At 39.7% G+C, this 17,801-nt stretch overlaps 1 protein-coding gene across 1 annotated transcript in view; it reads right to left on the reverse strand.

The window, feature by feature from the left end:
* Positions 1 to 7,270: 7,270 nt before the first annotated feature.
* mtnr1ba (melatonin receptor type 1Ba) overlaps positions 7,271 to 17,801 on the reverse strand; it is a 13,722-nt gene continuing 3,191 nt past the window's right edge. The window contains exons 2-4 of the mRNA XM_066679502.1: positions 8,518 to 8,734; positions 8,150 to 8,396; positions 7,271 to 7,672 (exon numbers count right to left, since the gene is read on the reverse strand). Coding sequence (XP_066535599.1) covers positions 7,271 to 7,672; positions 8,150 to 8,396; positions 8,518 to 8,734 — 866 coding nt within the window. The remainder of the gene's footprint in view (positions 7,673 to 8,149; positions 8,397 to 8,517; positions 8,735 to 17,801) is intronic.

A 17,801-nucleotide genomic window follows, 5' to 3' on the forward strand; every position in this document is an offset into this window, starting at 1 on the left:
ATAGGCTAATTATATGCCTTTTTAATGGTGTTTTATAATTTAGTTTTAAGGTTTAAGATTGACACATTATAGGTACAAAAAAAATTAATAAATAATAAAAATCCCTTTATAAAATCACCAAGTTGAGCTTAAGGGATTTCACACAAATAAACATCCTTTAAGCTCAGTACAATTCATCATATCCATATTCTGTTTTAAATTACAGTCATTCAAAGAACAGACACCATTGTTTTATTATTAAACGTAATAATTGCTATGTTACATTTCACAGAGACCCTCGATTGTCTTTAAAATCTACGTTTACTTGCTTTTCTTATTACGTCCAGCACCGAAGACTGGACTCAGTTTGAGGCTTAAGTTAAACCCCTGTTTTGTCGATACAGACGTGTGCAAAGGTTTCAGCACCCCCTGATCAAACATACAGGTTTAGTAACATTTCCTCTGTAGGAGACCGTGTTAAATATAGCATATCATTTCAGTGAGTTCCTGATAGAGAAATAAATAAATAAATAAACCAAGAAATAGTTGAATTGAATCTAATAAGTTACTGTATTCTTATTATTTATGTTTCATTTATATTTCTATTATTATTATTATTATTATTAATGTTTCTGTCTAAACTTTTACACACGTCTCAGTATTATTTGAAAATTCAAGATTTTACTTGTTTTTGAGGCTTAATAATCAGACACCTTTTATACAAAATTTTAAGTGCTCACAGTTTAGAGTCAAACACACACACACACACACACACAAATATTATATAGACTTACATTCAACTTTTGGAGGCTTACACTAACCTTAACCAATAACTACAACCAGCCAAACCCTACACTGACACGAACACAGTGACCCTCACAGAAAGCACTTCTCCTTCCTTTATTTTGTATTGTGTTCAGGGGGTGGGGCTAATCAATGCTAATTACTAGTACTTTATGTCAGGTATGTGTTCCCCACTTATTTTCAGTGTAGAATCTCAATGGATATGTTTGACCAGAGCCGGGCATGTTTGTGCTCTCTGAGCAAAAGCACTGGACAGCAGAACTCTAAAATTACACCTGCCTAAGTAGGGCATGGACATCAGCATTAAAAATCACCCAAACGCTGGGCTTTGTGAGCGCTTTGTCCTGAGCCTGCAGGAACAGAACTGGACCAGAAACACTCGGATGATGTTTCTGATTCAATAATAAATGATTAAATATTAATTAGCCCCTGCTGTAACAGATGTGTATTGTGTAGGTGATATAGTGAGGGACTGATGAATAGTTGTTAATTAGGTATTAGTATCGTGCTGCTGATGTCTGTGCTCTGTGTACGTGTGTAATTTATGAATATTTCATAAAGCAAGGGGCCATTTTCAACCCGTCTAGTCGATACTGACCCAAATATAGCAGAACTCCTGGCAGGTGTATGTGTGTGTGTGTCTTGTTCTGTGCATTAAAGCATAAATAGTTTGTTAATTTAATTTATGACACCATTCTGATAAAGTGGCCAGTGAGTGTCAGCAGAGGGGGGGGTTTTCTGATAAAGATAAAGTGGCCAGTGAGTGTTAGTAGAGGGGGGTGGGGGCTTTCTGATAAAGCAGCCAGTGAGTGTCAGTAGAGGGGGGTGTGTTGATAAAGTGGCCAGTGAGTGTCAGTAGAGGGGGGGGTGTTTCTGATAAAGTGGCCAGTGAGTGTCAGTAGAGGGGGGGTGTTTCTGATAAAGTGGCCAGTGAGTGTCAGTAGAGGGGTGGTGTTTCTGAAAAAGTGACTAGTGAGTGTCAGTAGAGGGGGGGTGTTTCTGATAAAGTGGCCAGTGTGTGTCAGTAGAGGGGTGTGGTGTTTCTGACAAAGTGGCCAGTGAGTGTCAGTACAGGGGGGTGGTGTTTCTGATAAAGTAGCCAGTGAGTGTCAGTGGGGGGGGGGGTGTTTCTGATAAAGTGGCCATTGAGTGTCAGTAGAGGGGGGTGTGTTGATAAAGTGGCCAGTGAGTGTCAGTAGAGGGGTGGTGTTTCTGATAAAGTGGCCAGTGAGTGTCAGTAGAGGAGTGGTGTTTCTGATAAAGTGGCCAGTGAGTGTCAGTAGAGGGGGGGTGTTTCTGATAAAGTGGCCAGTGAGTGTCAGTAGAGGAGGGTGGTGTTTCTGATAAAGTGGCCAGTGAGTGTCAGTAGAGGGGTGGTGTTTCTGATAAAGTGACCAGTGAGTGTCAGTAGAGGGGGGTGTTTCTGATAAAGTGGCCAGTGAGTGTCAGTAGAGGGGGGTGGTGTTTCTGATAAAGTGGCCAGTGAGTGTCAGTAGAGGGGGGGTGTTTCTGATAAAGTGGCCAGTGAGTGTCAGTAGAGGGGGGGTGTTTCTGATAAAGTGGCCAGTGAGTGTCAGTAGAGGAGGGGTGTTTCTGATAAAGTGGCCAGTGAGTGTCAGTAGAGGGGGGGTGTTTCTGATAAAGTGGCCAGTGAGTGTCAGTAGAGGGGGGGTGTTTCTGATAAAGTGGCCAGTGAATGTCAGTAGAGGGGGGTGTTTCTGATAAAGTGGCCAGTGAGTGTCAGTAGAGGGGAGTGTTTCTGATAAAGTGGCCAGTGAGTGTCAGTAGAGGGGGGTGTTTCTGATAAAGTGGCCAGTGAGTTTCAGTAGAGGGGGGGTGTTTCTGATAAAGTGGCCAGTGAATGTCAGTAGAGGGGGGGGTGTTTCTGATAAAGTGACCAGTGAGTGTCAGTAGAGGGGGGAGTGTTTCTGATAAAGTGGCCAGTGAGTGTCAGTAGAGGGGTGGTGTTTCTGATAAAGTGGCCAGTGAGTGTCAATAGAGGGGGGGTGTTTCTGATAAAGTGGCCAGTGAGTGTCAGTAGAGGGGGGGTGTTTCTGATAAAGTGGCCAGTGAGTGTCAGTAGAGGGGGGTGGTGTTTCTGATAAAGTGGCCAGTGAGTGTCAGTAGAGGGGTGGTGTTTCTGATAAAGTGGCCAGTGAATGTCAGTAGAGGGGTGGTGTTTCTGATAAAGTGGCCAGTGAGTGTCAGTAGAGGGGGGGTGTTTCTGATAAAGTGACCAGTGAGTGTCAGTAGAGGGGGGGTGTTTCTGATAAAGTGACCAGTGAGTGTCAGTAGAGGGGGGTGGTGTTTCTGATAAAGTGACCAGTGAGTGTCAGTAGAGGGGGGTGGTGTTTCTGATAAAGTGGTCAACTACATTGTATGTACACTGACTGTCCAGTTTATTGGAAACATTTGGGGCTGGGGAAGCGCAGTGTAAAAGATGAGTATGGAATTTAACAGGGGGTGTGGATGTTCTCAGTGTTAGCGGGAGGGCTGAGGTATTAGCATAGCCGCAGCATTTGGGGAACGTTGAGGTAACATTTGTTGAGGGACCCAGGCGTTTCCTCTGAGCTGCTCATTAGCTGCTAGTGCAGGATTAAGAGTTCTGGGAGGTTTTAAGGTGGTTTGAGGTTATGGGAGCTGAAGGGGGTGTTAGTGTGATTTAACGGCTGCTAAAGTGTTGCAGTAGCGGGAAAACCTTAGAGCTAACAGGCTGTAGATAGAAGTCTCAGTGACTCTCCCTGATGTTTTAATGGTGAGAGTGAGCGTCAGTAGAGGAGGGGTGTTTCTGATAAAGTGGCCAGTGTAAGTAGAAGGTGGGGGGAGGGGGGGTTGTTTCTAATAAAGTGCCCAGTGAGTAGTTGCCGAGGGATGGAGTGTCATGATAATGAGAAAAACTGCAGATGAAGAAATGAGAAACCTGCTGTTAATCTGATTGACTAAAAGCTAAACGCTAACACGTCTAAACGTCTGTGTTCCAGCTGCAAAGCCATCATCTTTTATTGGTTTTTCGAGCACTGCCTGTTTTTATAACAACCAAACGAGTCATTAAATAAAACCAGAATGATTATGGAATATTAACCAGAGTCTATGTGCCATGTTAATGGATTGTTTTACAGAGTGTTGAACAAATGTTTCGCTAGTGCTGAGTTAGTGCCATTAACATCGCTAATAGCCTGCTGTTTTAGATCTGAGGTGTGTGTGTGTGTGTGTGTGTGTGGGGTAAATTTGGATGTGTTGTAATTAAACAGTAGACTGTTTGATTCAGAACAGTGGGGTCTTTTCTTCAAGTTTTTAAAAAGCTCAAGGCTAGTTCAGTGTTAGCATCAGGATTAGGCTCAGCTTTTAGACTGAGATTAAGCTTGGTCTTAGTGTCTGGTTTAGATGTTTGGTTGCAGCTAAGTTTAAGGTTAGGATAAAGATTTTTTAGTGTAAATTAAGTTTGACTTAGATTCTGGGATAGAGATATTTTAGTTTAGTTGAAGTGTTGAGTTGAGGTTAAGGCTGATGTTTACAGCCGGGTTTAGGTTTGGTTTGAGATTAAACCTAGGATTAGAGTTTGGTTAGAAATTAGAACTGAGTTTTACTATTAGAGTTAATTAGATCTTGGGCTACACTTGGGCTGTCAACATCCATAACATTAATGCCATTTTGTTTCTCCACTCACTGTCCATTCTCTCAACTCCACTAACCACACAGGAGCACTTTGCACTTTTACAATTACAGCATTTAGTCTATCAGTTACTCTGCATACTTTGTTACCCCACTTTCCCCCTGTTCTTCAGTGCTCAGGACCCCCACAGAGCAGGTGTGATGTGGTGGTGGATCATTCTCAGCGCTGCAGTGACACTGACGTGGTGGTGGTGTGTTAGTGTGTGTTGTGCTGGTGCGAGTGGATCAGACACAGTTCTGCTGCAGTTTTTAAAACCCTCAGTGTCTGGACTGAGAACAGTCCACCGACCAAAAACATCCAGCCGACAGCGTCCTGTGTCACTGATGAAGGACTAGAGGACGACCGACACACACTTTTCCTTTTTTATTTTTTTACTTAATTGAAAGCACAAAGCTGAATAAAGGAAACGTTATACGAGTTAAATTAATAATTTTACTTTTTGTCAATAAACATTTAGCTGTGCATCAGTGGCTACTATATTATCTTTTAAATTGGTGATACAGGTAAATCAAAACAGCCAGGTAGAAGAATACTCTTAATTGTCTCTAAATTAAATGTGTTCATTTTGAATGGGTTTATATATACACCATTAAAATTATTAATATGCAGCAACATGTTGGTACCATTGGGTACTGTGCAGCGACAGATGAGCTACTGTCTCTGACTTTACATTTACAAGGTGGACCAACGAGGGAGGAGTGTCTCACAGAGTGGACACAGGGTTTGAAAACTCCAGCAGCACTGCTGTGTCTGATCCACTCGCACCAGCACAACACACACTAACACACCACCACCACGTCAGTGTCACTGCAGCACTGAGAATGATCCACCACCACATCACACCTGCTCTTTGAGCCAACGATGTAGGTGTGTCTAACAGAGTGGACAGTGAGTGGGCTTAAGCACCTATGTCAAGCCTTATTAGGTGTAATGTATGCCATATAATGTCTTACAAATGAGTTACGAATACAGGATTCATAGGAAGCATTACTGCTAGTTACACTCCTTATTGAGCCAAAGCTCCTCACGTATTTGAGTGTTGTTTGAGGCTACCCTCTTCTGATACACTAGACTGAATGTAGACTTCTTACCAAATAAAACTTTAGTCTGTTTTGCTGTTGTTGTTATTTCTGGACGACTGAACTCAGAAGTATGTTCCTATATTTTGCTGGATGTGTTTCTTGGAAGTATCTTGGAACGCATCATTAGCCTCCTCTCTATGCCATGATACCAGCCCCTGTGAGGCATCATAGTAAGGGAAGGCCTCTGAATGCCCAGCTGCCCTTTTCACTTCTAGGACTCTAAAACATTTCTAAGGGTCCTGGGGTTTCTGGCCTCACTCTTCATACTCCAGCCATCACAGTTGTTTTAACTAGGCTACCTAGGCTAGTTTAGGCTAGATTGCCTTTAAAATAAGCTTATCCAAACAGAAAGTTAATCTGTGTCTTTCACTGTTATTACAAGTTAAGATAACTCTGAATTTTAAGGCAGCCCTGAAACTAGTGTAAGTTAGAACAGTTAGGAATCCTAGATTTATAATGAACATAAAAGGTGTCATATGGCTAACACAAAGCCTTATAATGCCTGATATTAGCTTGTATATGTTGGTAAGTAGTTACTGGCAAAAATTATATGAGCATTTAATAAAGTCAAGATTCAGTAATGCATTATAACCCTGTTGAATATGAATACTGTAAACACTGTAATGTGGGCCAAAGCATGGCAGAAAAATGCAGATGTAAACAGTCATCTGTTTGGGTGTGGCTAGCTAACAAACCAGCTAACTCCCCAACCATTAATATTCATTCATTATCTGTAACTGCTTATCCAGTTCAGGGTCGTGGTGGGTCCAGAGCCTACCTGGAATCATTCGGCGCAAGGCGGGAATACACCCTGGAGGGGGCGCCAGTCCTTCACAGGACAACACAGACACACATTCACACCTACGGACCATTTTGAGTCACCAATCCACCTACCAACGTGTGTTTTTGGACTGTGGGAGGAAACCGGAGCACTCGGAGGAAACCAACCAAAAGGAGAACACACCAACTCCTCACAGTCACCCGGAGCGGGAATCGAACCCACAACCTCCAGGCCCCTGGAGCTGTGTGACTGCGACACTACCTGCTGCGCACACACATCTACTAACACATATTAGCACAATTAGAGTTACTGCTATTTTGGATCTGCCATATTGCTATACAAAGCCCAAACAGCACTGTGGCCAAAGCCGCAGCGCTATTGGTCAAGGTCATGAATTCTCATGTCACTGTCCTCCACACTCTAATTTGAATTTTTGCTAATGAAATAAGCTAACCCTGAATATTTTTGATGGTTAATTGCTAATTGAAGCAAATTCCATTTAAATCAGTGGAACTAAAGACTGCTGCAATACTCTTGCTTTATAATATGCTGTGCATGTAAGGTCTGGCTTTAAAGTGGTCTACAGGGTCCATATATAATTATTATAATGCATTATGATTCCTTAATGAATTGTGTCCTGCTTAAAGCAACACTAGGTAGTATTTTTACCTTAAAATTACAGCTTCAAATCATTGTGATGCTCCACTAACAGGTAGAACAGAGCATCTTTCATTGCTACCTCAGGCTCAACCCTGCAGAAACTACACTATGTAACTTTTCAAGGCAGGAAGGATACCACCTTACATAGTGTTTCTTTAAGGCAATTGCCAGACACTGTAAGATATCATGTATCATAACACCAACCTCAGCCTTTCTGATGCATTATAAATATAGGATTCCCAGCAAGTGTTACCCATATTCTGTGTTTACATTGTTCCAGCCAATGGTCACTCAGATGCTCTCAGCCTTGGGCTGGTCATTGTTGTTGTTGCCAGGCGACTGCTTGTTGCTCCGCTCCGTGCCGCCACGGGAGGTCTCCTGCAGGAAGAGGCGGGGCTTACAGAGCGCCAACAGGATGCGACGGTACTCCCGTCGGAAGTTTTGGTTCAGGAGGCCATAGACCACGGCGTTCAGGCACGAGTTAAAGTACGCCATGAAGTAGCTGACCACAAAGAGCCAATCAGGAACGAGCGGCGCCACTCGGGGCGGGTCCACGGCCACGGCAAGGCCAATCAGATTCAGCGGAGCCCAGCACACAGCAAACAGCACAAAGACCACAAACATGGTCAAGAAGTGACGCAGCTCGCTCGGCCGGAGGCGGGGCCTAACGTCGCTGGTCACACGCCTCCTCACCTGTAACAGGAACATGACACAGCCTTTTAAGGAGTTATGGTATATGACATAATATTCATTCATTCATCTTTTGTAAGAACTTCATCCTCATCACGGTCACAGTGGGTCCCTGGTTCAGTGCATGTGCACATAAATGTGTGAATCTAGAGCAGGAATCTAGTCAGAAAACGAGTCGTTCTGATTGTGCTCCACTTCTGACGTCAAGTGCAGAGACTTTAGAATGAGCCCGCCCCCTCATCTGAGTCTGTCCAATCACAGCGCTGGACCCGTGTTTATGTGAGAGCACAAAGACGAGGTTAAACACAGCAAAACAAAAAGAAATAAGAGCACTAAGTAAAAACATAGAAAACGAGAATGGAGAAGAAAGAGAAACAAGTGAAAACAGCTAAAAAACCAGAGCTTCTGCTCCTTGCTCCTCACTGCTGTGCGCTCGGGGTTGGGACACACAGTTACACACAGACACACACTGTTACACACCTGCAGCACCAGGACCCAAATCCTCAGGTAGCAGAAGGTTACAACGGCGATGGGCAGCAAGAAGTGGACGGTTACCACGGCGATAGTGTACCCAGCGCTGGTGGTCTGGCTGAAGGTGCATGAGTAAACCCGGGGGTCATAGGACAGTGAACCCAAGGCCAAGTTTGGCAGGATGGCAATAGCCGTAAAAACCCAGACCAGGATCAACAGAGCGGAGGTCCCGGCTCGTCCGTATACCTTCTCGTACCTAAGATAATAACACAGCTGACTTAACCTGGCACACAATGTTAATGTGAATGATTATCTTATATAGTTTATTGCATATTAAATACTAAAATCTAACGTGGATGGTGTGGACAGGGTGGTACCTGCTGGCCTGGCAGATGAAGCAGTAGCGGTTGATGGCGATGGCGGTGATGTTGAAGATGGAGCCGATCACACTCGCCCCCATCAGGAAGCCACTGACTTTGCACTCCATTTCCCCCGGCAACCACCCGGCATGCAGCATTGCGTGGAGGACCAGAGGATACGGATAACACACCACCAAAAGGTCCGCAAAAGCCAGGCTCACTACAAACACGTTCCCTGCAGCACACACACACAAACCATATACATTATGTTATGATACAGTACAATACAAGACGTACTAACATTTAGATTCAGTATGAATGTGTTACAATATGATATGCTTCTACACTTTAGTGTAAAGTATGACCTCACTCCACACAGTATGATAGGTATCGATTCCCGCTCCAGGTGACTGTCTGTGAGGAGTGTGGTGTGTTCTCCCTGTGTCTGCGTGGGTTTCCTCCAGGTGACTGTCTGTGAGGAGTTGGTGTGTTCTCCCTGTGTCCCCGTGGGTTTCCTCCAGGTGACTGTCTGTGAGGAGTGTGGTGTGTTCTCTCTGTCTCTGCGTGGGTCTCCTCCGGGTGACTGTCTGTGAGGAGTTGGTGTGTTCTCCCTGTGTCCTCGTGGGTTTCCTCCAGGTGACTGTCTGTGAGGAGTTGGTGTGTGCTCCCTGTGTCCTCGTGGGTTTCCTCCAGGTGACTGTCTGTGAGGAGTGTGGTGTGTTCTCCCTGTGTCCTTGTGGGTTTCCTCCAGGTAACTGTCTGTGAGGAGTGTGGTGTGTTCTCTCTGTATCTGCGTGGGTTTCCTCCGGGTGAGTGTCTGTGAGGAGTGTGGTGTGTTTTCCCTGTGTCTGCGTGGGTTTCCTCCGGGTGACTGTCTGTGAGGAGTGTGGTGTGTTCTCCCTGTGTCTGCGTGGGTTTCCTACGGGTGACTGTCTGTGAGGAGTTGGTGTGTTCTCCCTGTGTCCTTGTGGGTTTCCTCCAGGTGACTGTCTGTAAGGAGTGTAGTGTGTTCTCTCTGTGTCTGCGTGGGTTTCTTCCAGGTCCCCCGGTTTCCTCCCACAGTACAAAAACACACATTGGTAGGTGGATTGGCAACTCAAAAGTGTCCATAGGTGTGAGTGAATGTTTATGTGTGTGTATGTTGCCCTGTGAAGGACTGGCGCCCCCTCCAGGGTGTATTCCCGCCTTGCGCCCAATGATTCCAGGTAGGCTCTGGACCCACTGCGACCCTGAACTGAATAAGGGTTACAGATAATGAAAGAAATGCATGTAATACGATACATTACATTTCATCCATTAGGATATAGAACGGTATAAAAGCAGACAATACATAACACTACATTATGATTTAACACAATATGATTTATTTTTGTTTGTTGTTATGTTACTATTTGACATGTAAAAATTAGAATTAATATACAATACATTACTGTAATTTATAATCGAATACATTACAATATATTACAATTCAATATATTTTAATACAATTCATTACAAAATTGAGTAATATAATACATTATGATACATCACAGAGCGATATATTGCGATACATCTTGATACAATGCAGTTTGATATATTACAATGTATTATGAAAAATTACAGTTTGATCCATTGGAATACAGTGTATTTATGTAATTTATGACTCGCTGTGCTAACTTACTGTAAAATATATATCACACGATATATGACATACAATGCCCTGCAGTGCATTATAATGATAGAGTACTATGAAAGATGATGTTGCAAATTCATGGCTCCAATATTCGGCCAATCAGACGAGCTCGATTTTTTCTAGGCCTTTTCTGATTGACTCATGTTCTCTAAAAAACAAACACATAAACAAACAAACAAACAATCACTGGTTTACGCCCCAACGTCAGAGGAAGTGAAGTGCCAGGTGTGTGTCACCATGGAGACACACACACCCCATTAAACTAAATAATAATGCTGTAACTCGCCCGATTTCCCTGTGCTCTCAGGTGAGGGAGCCTCAGAGTCACAATGAAAACACTTTGTGTTTTGTTTTGTTTCATGTTTTTGCTAAGATTCATTTTACGTTCCTCTCGCTCTCTCCTTCATCTCTTTACCTTCTACATCTCACGCTTCCTTCGCTCCGAGCTCAAATCTGCTACGTAAATAAAACACCATCATATACACCAACACTTATACACACAAAAACAAACACCTATAAACAAACACACACACACACACACACACACACATACTTTTATACACACACAGTCCAGTCTTTCACACATACACACACACACAATTATATACACACAGACCTACACACACATACTTTTATACACACACACACACACACACACACACACACACACAGTTTTACACAGGCGCACAGTCTTATACACACACACACAAACATACACACACAGTTTTACACAGGCGCAATCTTATACACACACACACACACACACACATTCAGTTCAGTGTAGGTCAGGTTAATTCAGTTCAATTCAGCTGGTTAAAATTTGATTCTTTACAATTAAATTTGACTCAGTTCAGTAAATTTGAAGTTTGATTCAAATCATTTCAGTTCGGTTAAGTTCATTTGAACTGCAGTTAAGTCTGATTCGATTCATGTCAGTTCTATTCAGTTGATTAAGTTGGATTCACTTAAGCAGATTCATTAGGTTTGAGTTTCTTAATTTCACAGAAATGTCACTCTCCAAACGAGCCTCAGCATCCAGCAGTGAGAGTAAACACACACACACTAACAAGACAGTAATGAACAGAAGAGTAATAATACACACAAATGAGGACTGTGAGTAAACTCATACCAGGTCAGGGTGTGTGTGTGCGTGTGTGTGTGCGTGTGTGTGTGCGTATGTGTGTGTGGGGGGGGTCAGGATTAATATTCAGGGGATCAGAATAAATCAGAAAATGAGTGTACTGTTTACACATATCCTGTTTACATCATGGTTACATCCAGTTACCATTTACATAACAAATACACTTCAAATTACAGTGCCCCCCCCACCCCCATACTTATGGTTTTGTATTGTCTTGTATTGCATTGTATTGTATTGTACTGTATGGATATTGTTTTGTATTTTCTTAGCCATATCTTTTGCACTTTAATGTGTATGCACTGTTTTATGTTGCACTAGTTGCACTTTAATGTTGTGTATTGTTTTATGTTTTATGTTTTTGCACTTTAATGTGTGTGCACTGTTTTATGTTTGTGGCACGGTGGCGCAGCAGGTAGAGTCGCAGTCACACAGCTCCAGGGGCCTGGAGGTTGTGGGTTCGATTCCCGCTCTGGGTGACTGTCTGTGAGGAGTTGGTGTGTTCTCCCCGTGTGTGCATGGGTTTCCTCTGGGTGCTCCGGTTTGCTCCCACAGTCCAAAAACACACGTTGGTAGGTGGATTGGCGACTCAAAAGTGTCTGTAGGTGTGTCTGTGTTGCCCTGTGAAGGACTGGCGCCCCCTCCAGGGTGTATTGATTCCAGGTAGGCTCTGGATCCAAAACCTCATCATCATTCAGTGGATCAGTGTGTATTTCCATTTGGGACTGCTGAGTTCCATACAGTGTACACACACACACACACACACATGCACAAACGCACGCAAAACACACACACACACACACACACACACACTATGTAGGAGTAGATTGATAGTGAATTGGGTGCTGTACTGTATTTGTTCTATACATCAGAGAGAGAGAGAGAGAGAGAGAGAAAATGGAGCCAGAAAAAAAGAGGCGAGTCATCTGTACCACACACAGAGAAACAATATATTCATTGCATCTCTCTTTTTCTCTCTTTCTCTCTCTCCCTCTGTATCTTTCTCTCTCTTTCTCTCACTCTCCTGCTTTTCTCTCTCAATCTTCAGTTTTTTTCTGTATTTATTTCCTGCTCTCCATGTTTCACGCAGAGAATACAGCGAAAGACAGAACTGGGTTCAGCACAAATCCAACATTTTCCCAAATTGCATTAAACACACACTGAAACACACACTGACACACAGACACACACACACACACACAAACACACACACATACACACACTGACACACACACACACTGACACACACACTAAATTACAGCTCTGCTAATCAGTCTGACTGGAAAACTCAAGACGATCATTTTATAAATTTTACAAACACATTTCCAAATTCCTCCCAGGTGCCGCCGTTAAACACAGGCTTCTTTCACTGCAGTAACTCTCTGTTCTTCAGGGAGGGGTTACACCAGCCACTGGAACATAGCTGTGAGGAGCTGATGGTGTTCAGCCTTCACATCAGCATCAGTGAGGGTCGGGGGCTGGTGCTGGTGATTAGTTCTGTATCTCTCTCTCTCTCTCTCACACACACACACACACCACTCCTACTCATCCCAGAGGAATTGGGCAGAGCAGGTTGTGGATCTGCCGTTAGGAGCGGAAATTCTTTGGGTTTCTGGGCTAAAATAAGTCGATTATTCCTAGAGTTACAACTGAACTAATGAAGTGGACACACAGACCCACAGGATCCCTGTGGACTGGGGTCTGCAGCAAATGTTTTTACAGTACACTTTCCAAAGTGGTTGGGACAAAACCAGCCATTTCCTGTGACATGTCCCCAGTGTCTTCAGTATACAGTCCGCCCATGTTCAGAATCAATGAATGGATGTGGCCGTACATTTCCGTGTTAAAGAGGAAAGAAGGAGGAAAACTACAGCGAGTATCGATTGTCTCTATTCCCTCAGGAGAAAGTACATTGTATATTGAGGCAGAACCTGCCACAGTTTCCTGCAGCAGCAGTGTGTGTATGTGTGTGTGTGTGTTCTGGTGTAGTTTTAGCTTTAATTCAACTGATTCAATTCATTAAGTCATTGTCAGCCTCTTCTGAGCTGTGTTAATTAACCACTTAATTAATTAATATACAGCAGCACTGTAATTCAGAGATACTGGGGTATTTTACACACACACACACACACACACACACACACACACACACACAGCTGAAAAAAAAACTGTTCAACTGTATAAGAAACAACAACATCAAAATAAACAAACATTAACACCAACATTACATTTGATATCAGTATAAGAAACATTACATATTACATTACACAACACTAATATAAACAGCAACACTAAATTCAGTATCAACACCAACACTAATGTAAACACCAACACTAAATTCAATATCAACACCAACACTAATGTAAACACCAACACTAAATTCAATATCAACAACAATAATATAAACACCAACACTAAATTCAATATCAACAGCAACAATAATATAAACACCAACACTAAATTCAATATCAACACCAACAATAATATAAACAACAACACTAAATTCAATATCAACACCAACAATAATATAAACAACAACACTAAATTCAATATCAACACCAACACTAATGTAAACACCAACACTAAATTCAATATCAACACCAACACTAATATAAACACCAACACTAAATTCAATATCAACACCAACACTAATATAAACACAAACACTAATGTAAACACCAACACTAAATTGAATATCAACACCAACACTAATATAAGCACAAACACAAATTTAAACACTAACACTAAATTCAATATCAACACCAACACTAATATAAGCACAAACACAAATTTAAACACCAACACTAAATTCAATATCAACAAAAACAATAATATAAACAACAACACAAAATTCAATATCAACACCAACACTAATGTAAACACTAACACTAAATTCAATATCAACACCAACATTAAATTCAGTATCAACACCAACACTAATATAAATACCAACAATAAATTCAATATCAACACCAACACTAATATAAACACTAACACTAAATTCAATATCAACACCAACACTAATATAAACACAAACACTAAATTCAATACCAACACCAACACTACTAGAAACAGCCACACTAAATTCAATATCAACACCAACACTGATATAAACAGCAACACTAAATTCAATATCAACACCAACACTAATATAAACACAAACACTAAAATAAACACCAACGCTAAATACAATATCAACACCAACACTAAATACATTATTAACACCAACACTAATATAAACACAACACTAAATTCAATATCAACACCAACACTAATGTAAACACCAACACTAAATACAATATAAAAACCAATACTATATTCAATAATAACACCAACACTAAATTCAATATCAACACAAACACTAATATAAACACCAGCACTGAATTTAATACAAACACCAACAATAATATAAACACCAACACTAAATACAATATAAAAACCAACACTAAATTTAATATGAACAATAATACCAATATTCACATCTACACAAAATACAATATAAACACCAACACTTAATTCAAGATCAACACTGACATTAATATAAACACCAACACTAAATTCAGTATCAACACCAACACTAATATAAACACTAACACTAAATTCAATATCAACACCAACACTAATAAAAACACTAACACTAAATTCAATATCAACACCAACACTAATAAAAACAGCAACACTAAACTCAATATCAACACCAACACTAATATAAACACGAACACTAATGTAAACACTAATACTAAATTCAATATCAACAACACTAAAATAACAACCAACACTAAATACATGATCAACACCAACACTAATATAAACACCAACACGTAATTCAAGATCAATACTGACATTAATATAAACACCAACACTAAATTCTTCAATATCAACACCAACACTAAACTTAATATCAACACTAACACTAATATAAACACCAACACTAATATAATCACCAAAACTAATATAAACAACAACACTAAATACAATATCAACACAATACTAAATACAATATAAACACTTATAAAAGTTACAATATAAACTTAATTTCTTTACAGTATAAACTTAATTTAATACAAACAGTCCTATAAATACTGACACTTAATGAAATATTGACACCAACACTAATATAATCACCAAACATAATGTAAACAACAACACTAAATTCAATATAAACACCAACATTATTGCAATATAAACACTTTAAATTCAATATCAACACCAACCCCACTATAAACACCAACACTAAGTACAATATAAACGCCAACACTAATATAAACACAAACACTAAAATAAACACCAACGCTAAATACAATATCAACACCAACACTAAATACATTATTAACACCAACACTAATATAAACACAACGCTAAATTCAATATCAACACCAACACTAATATAAACACCAACACTAAATACAATATAAAAACCAATACTATATTCAATAATAACACCAACACTAAATTCAATATCAACACAAACACTAATATAAACACCAGCACTGAATTTAATACAAACACCAACAATAATATAAACACCAACACTAAATACAATATAAAAACCAACACTAAATTTAATATGAACAATAATACCAATATTCACATCTACACAAAATACAATATAAACACCAACACTTAATTCAAGATCAACACTGACATTAATATAAACACCAACACTAAATTCAGTATCAACACCAACACTAATATAAACACTAACACTAAATTCAATATCAACACCAACACTAATAAAAACACTAACACTAAATTCAATATCAACACCAACACTAATAAAAACAGCAACACTAAACTCAATATCAACACCAACACTAATATAAACACGAACACTAATGTAAACACTAACACTAAATTCAATATCAACAACACTAAAATAACAACCAACACTAAATACATGATCAACACCAACACTAATATAAACACCAACACGTAATTCAAGATCAATACTGACATTAATATAAACACCAACACTAAATTCAATATAAACACCAACACTAAACTTAATATCAACACTAACACTAATATAAACACCAACACTAATATAATCACCAAAACTAATATAAACAACAACACTAAATACAATATCAACACAATACTAAATACAATATAAACACTTATAAAAGTTACAATATAAACTTAATTTCTTTACAGTATAAACTTAATTTAATACAAACAGTCCTATAAATACTGACACTTAATGAAATATTGACACCAACACTAATATAATCACCAAACATAATGTAAACAACAACACTAAATTCAATATAAACACCAACATTATTGCAATATAAACACTTTAAATTCAATATCAACACCAACCCCACTATAAACACCAACACTAAGTACAATATAAACGCCAACACTAATATAAACACTAACATTGAATTCAATATCAACACCAACCCCACTATAAACACCAACACTAAATACAATATAAACACCAGCAGTAATATAAACACCAACACTAGTATAAACACCAACATTATTGCAATATAAACACATTAAATTCAATATCAACACCAACACCACTATAAACACCAACACTAATATCACCACAAACACTAATATAACCATTAACACTAAATAAAATATCAACACCAACATTATTATAAACACTAAATTCAATATAAAAACACCACTAAATTCAATATCAATACCAACACTAATATTACAACCAACACTAATATAAACATTAACACTAAATACAATATTAACACCAACATTATTATAAATACCAACACTAATATAATCACCAATACTAATATAAACAACAACACTAAATACATCGACACCAACACTAATATAATCACCAACACAAATATAAACACCTACACTAAGTACAATATAAAAACTGACACCAATATAAATACCAACACTAAATACAATACAAACACCTAAACATAATTTAATATAAACTCAATCAGTCCTATAAACACTGACACTAAATTAAATATCAACACCTACACTAATATAAACCCCATCACAATGTAAGCAGCACCAACACTAAATTCAGTATCAACACAAATACCAAAATAAACACCCACACAAATAATTCAATAGTTCAATATTAACACCAGTATAAACTCCAACTCTAAATTAATTATCAACACCAACACAAAAATTAATTTCTTCACCAGCATTAAGCTCAATATCAGTTATAATAAAACACACTGACACCAATAGCACTAAACATGATTTAGTCTCAGTGTGTATGTGTCTTTATGTGTGTTTATGTGTGTGTGTGTTTGTCTGATGTAAGACCTGCGTAATCAACCCAAAGAACCCATTTCTGTCTATCTGTACACATGCACACACACACACACACACACACACACACACACACACACACACATTTTCTCTGCCAACTCTTGATTGTATTTTTCTATGTTTTGCTGACGTTAGCACAACACCACATACACACACACACACACACGTCCACCTGCCCCACCAAACACATCCATACAAACACACACCCTCTGACGTCGTCGA

Source organism: Hoplias malabaricus, chromosome 1 (genome assembly GCF_029633855.1).
Source record: "Hoplias malabaricus isolate fHopMal1 chromosome 1, fHopMal1.hap1, whole genome shotgun sequence".
Taxonomy (NCBI): Eukaryota; Metazoa; Chordata; class Actinopteri; order Characiformes; family Erythrinidae; genus Hoplias; species Hoplias malabaricus.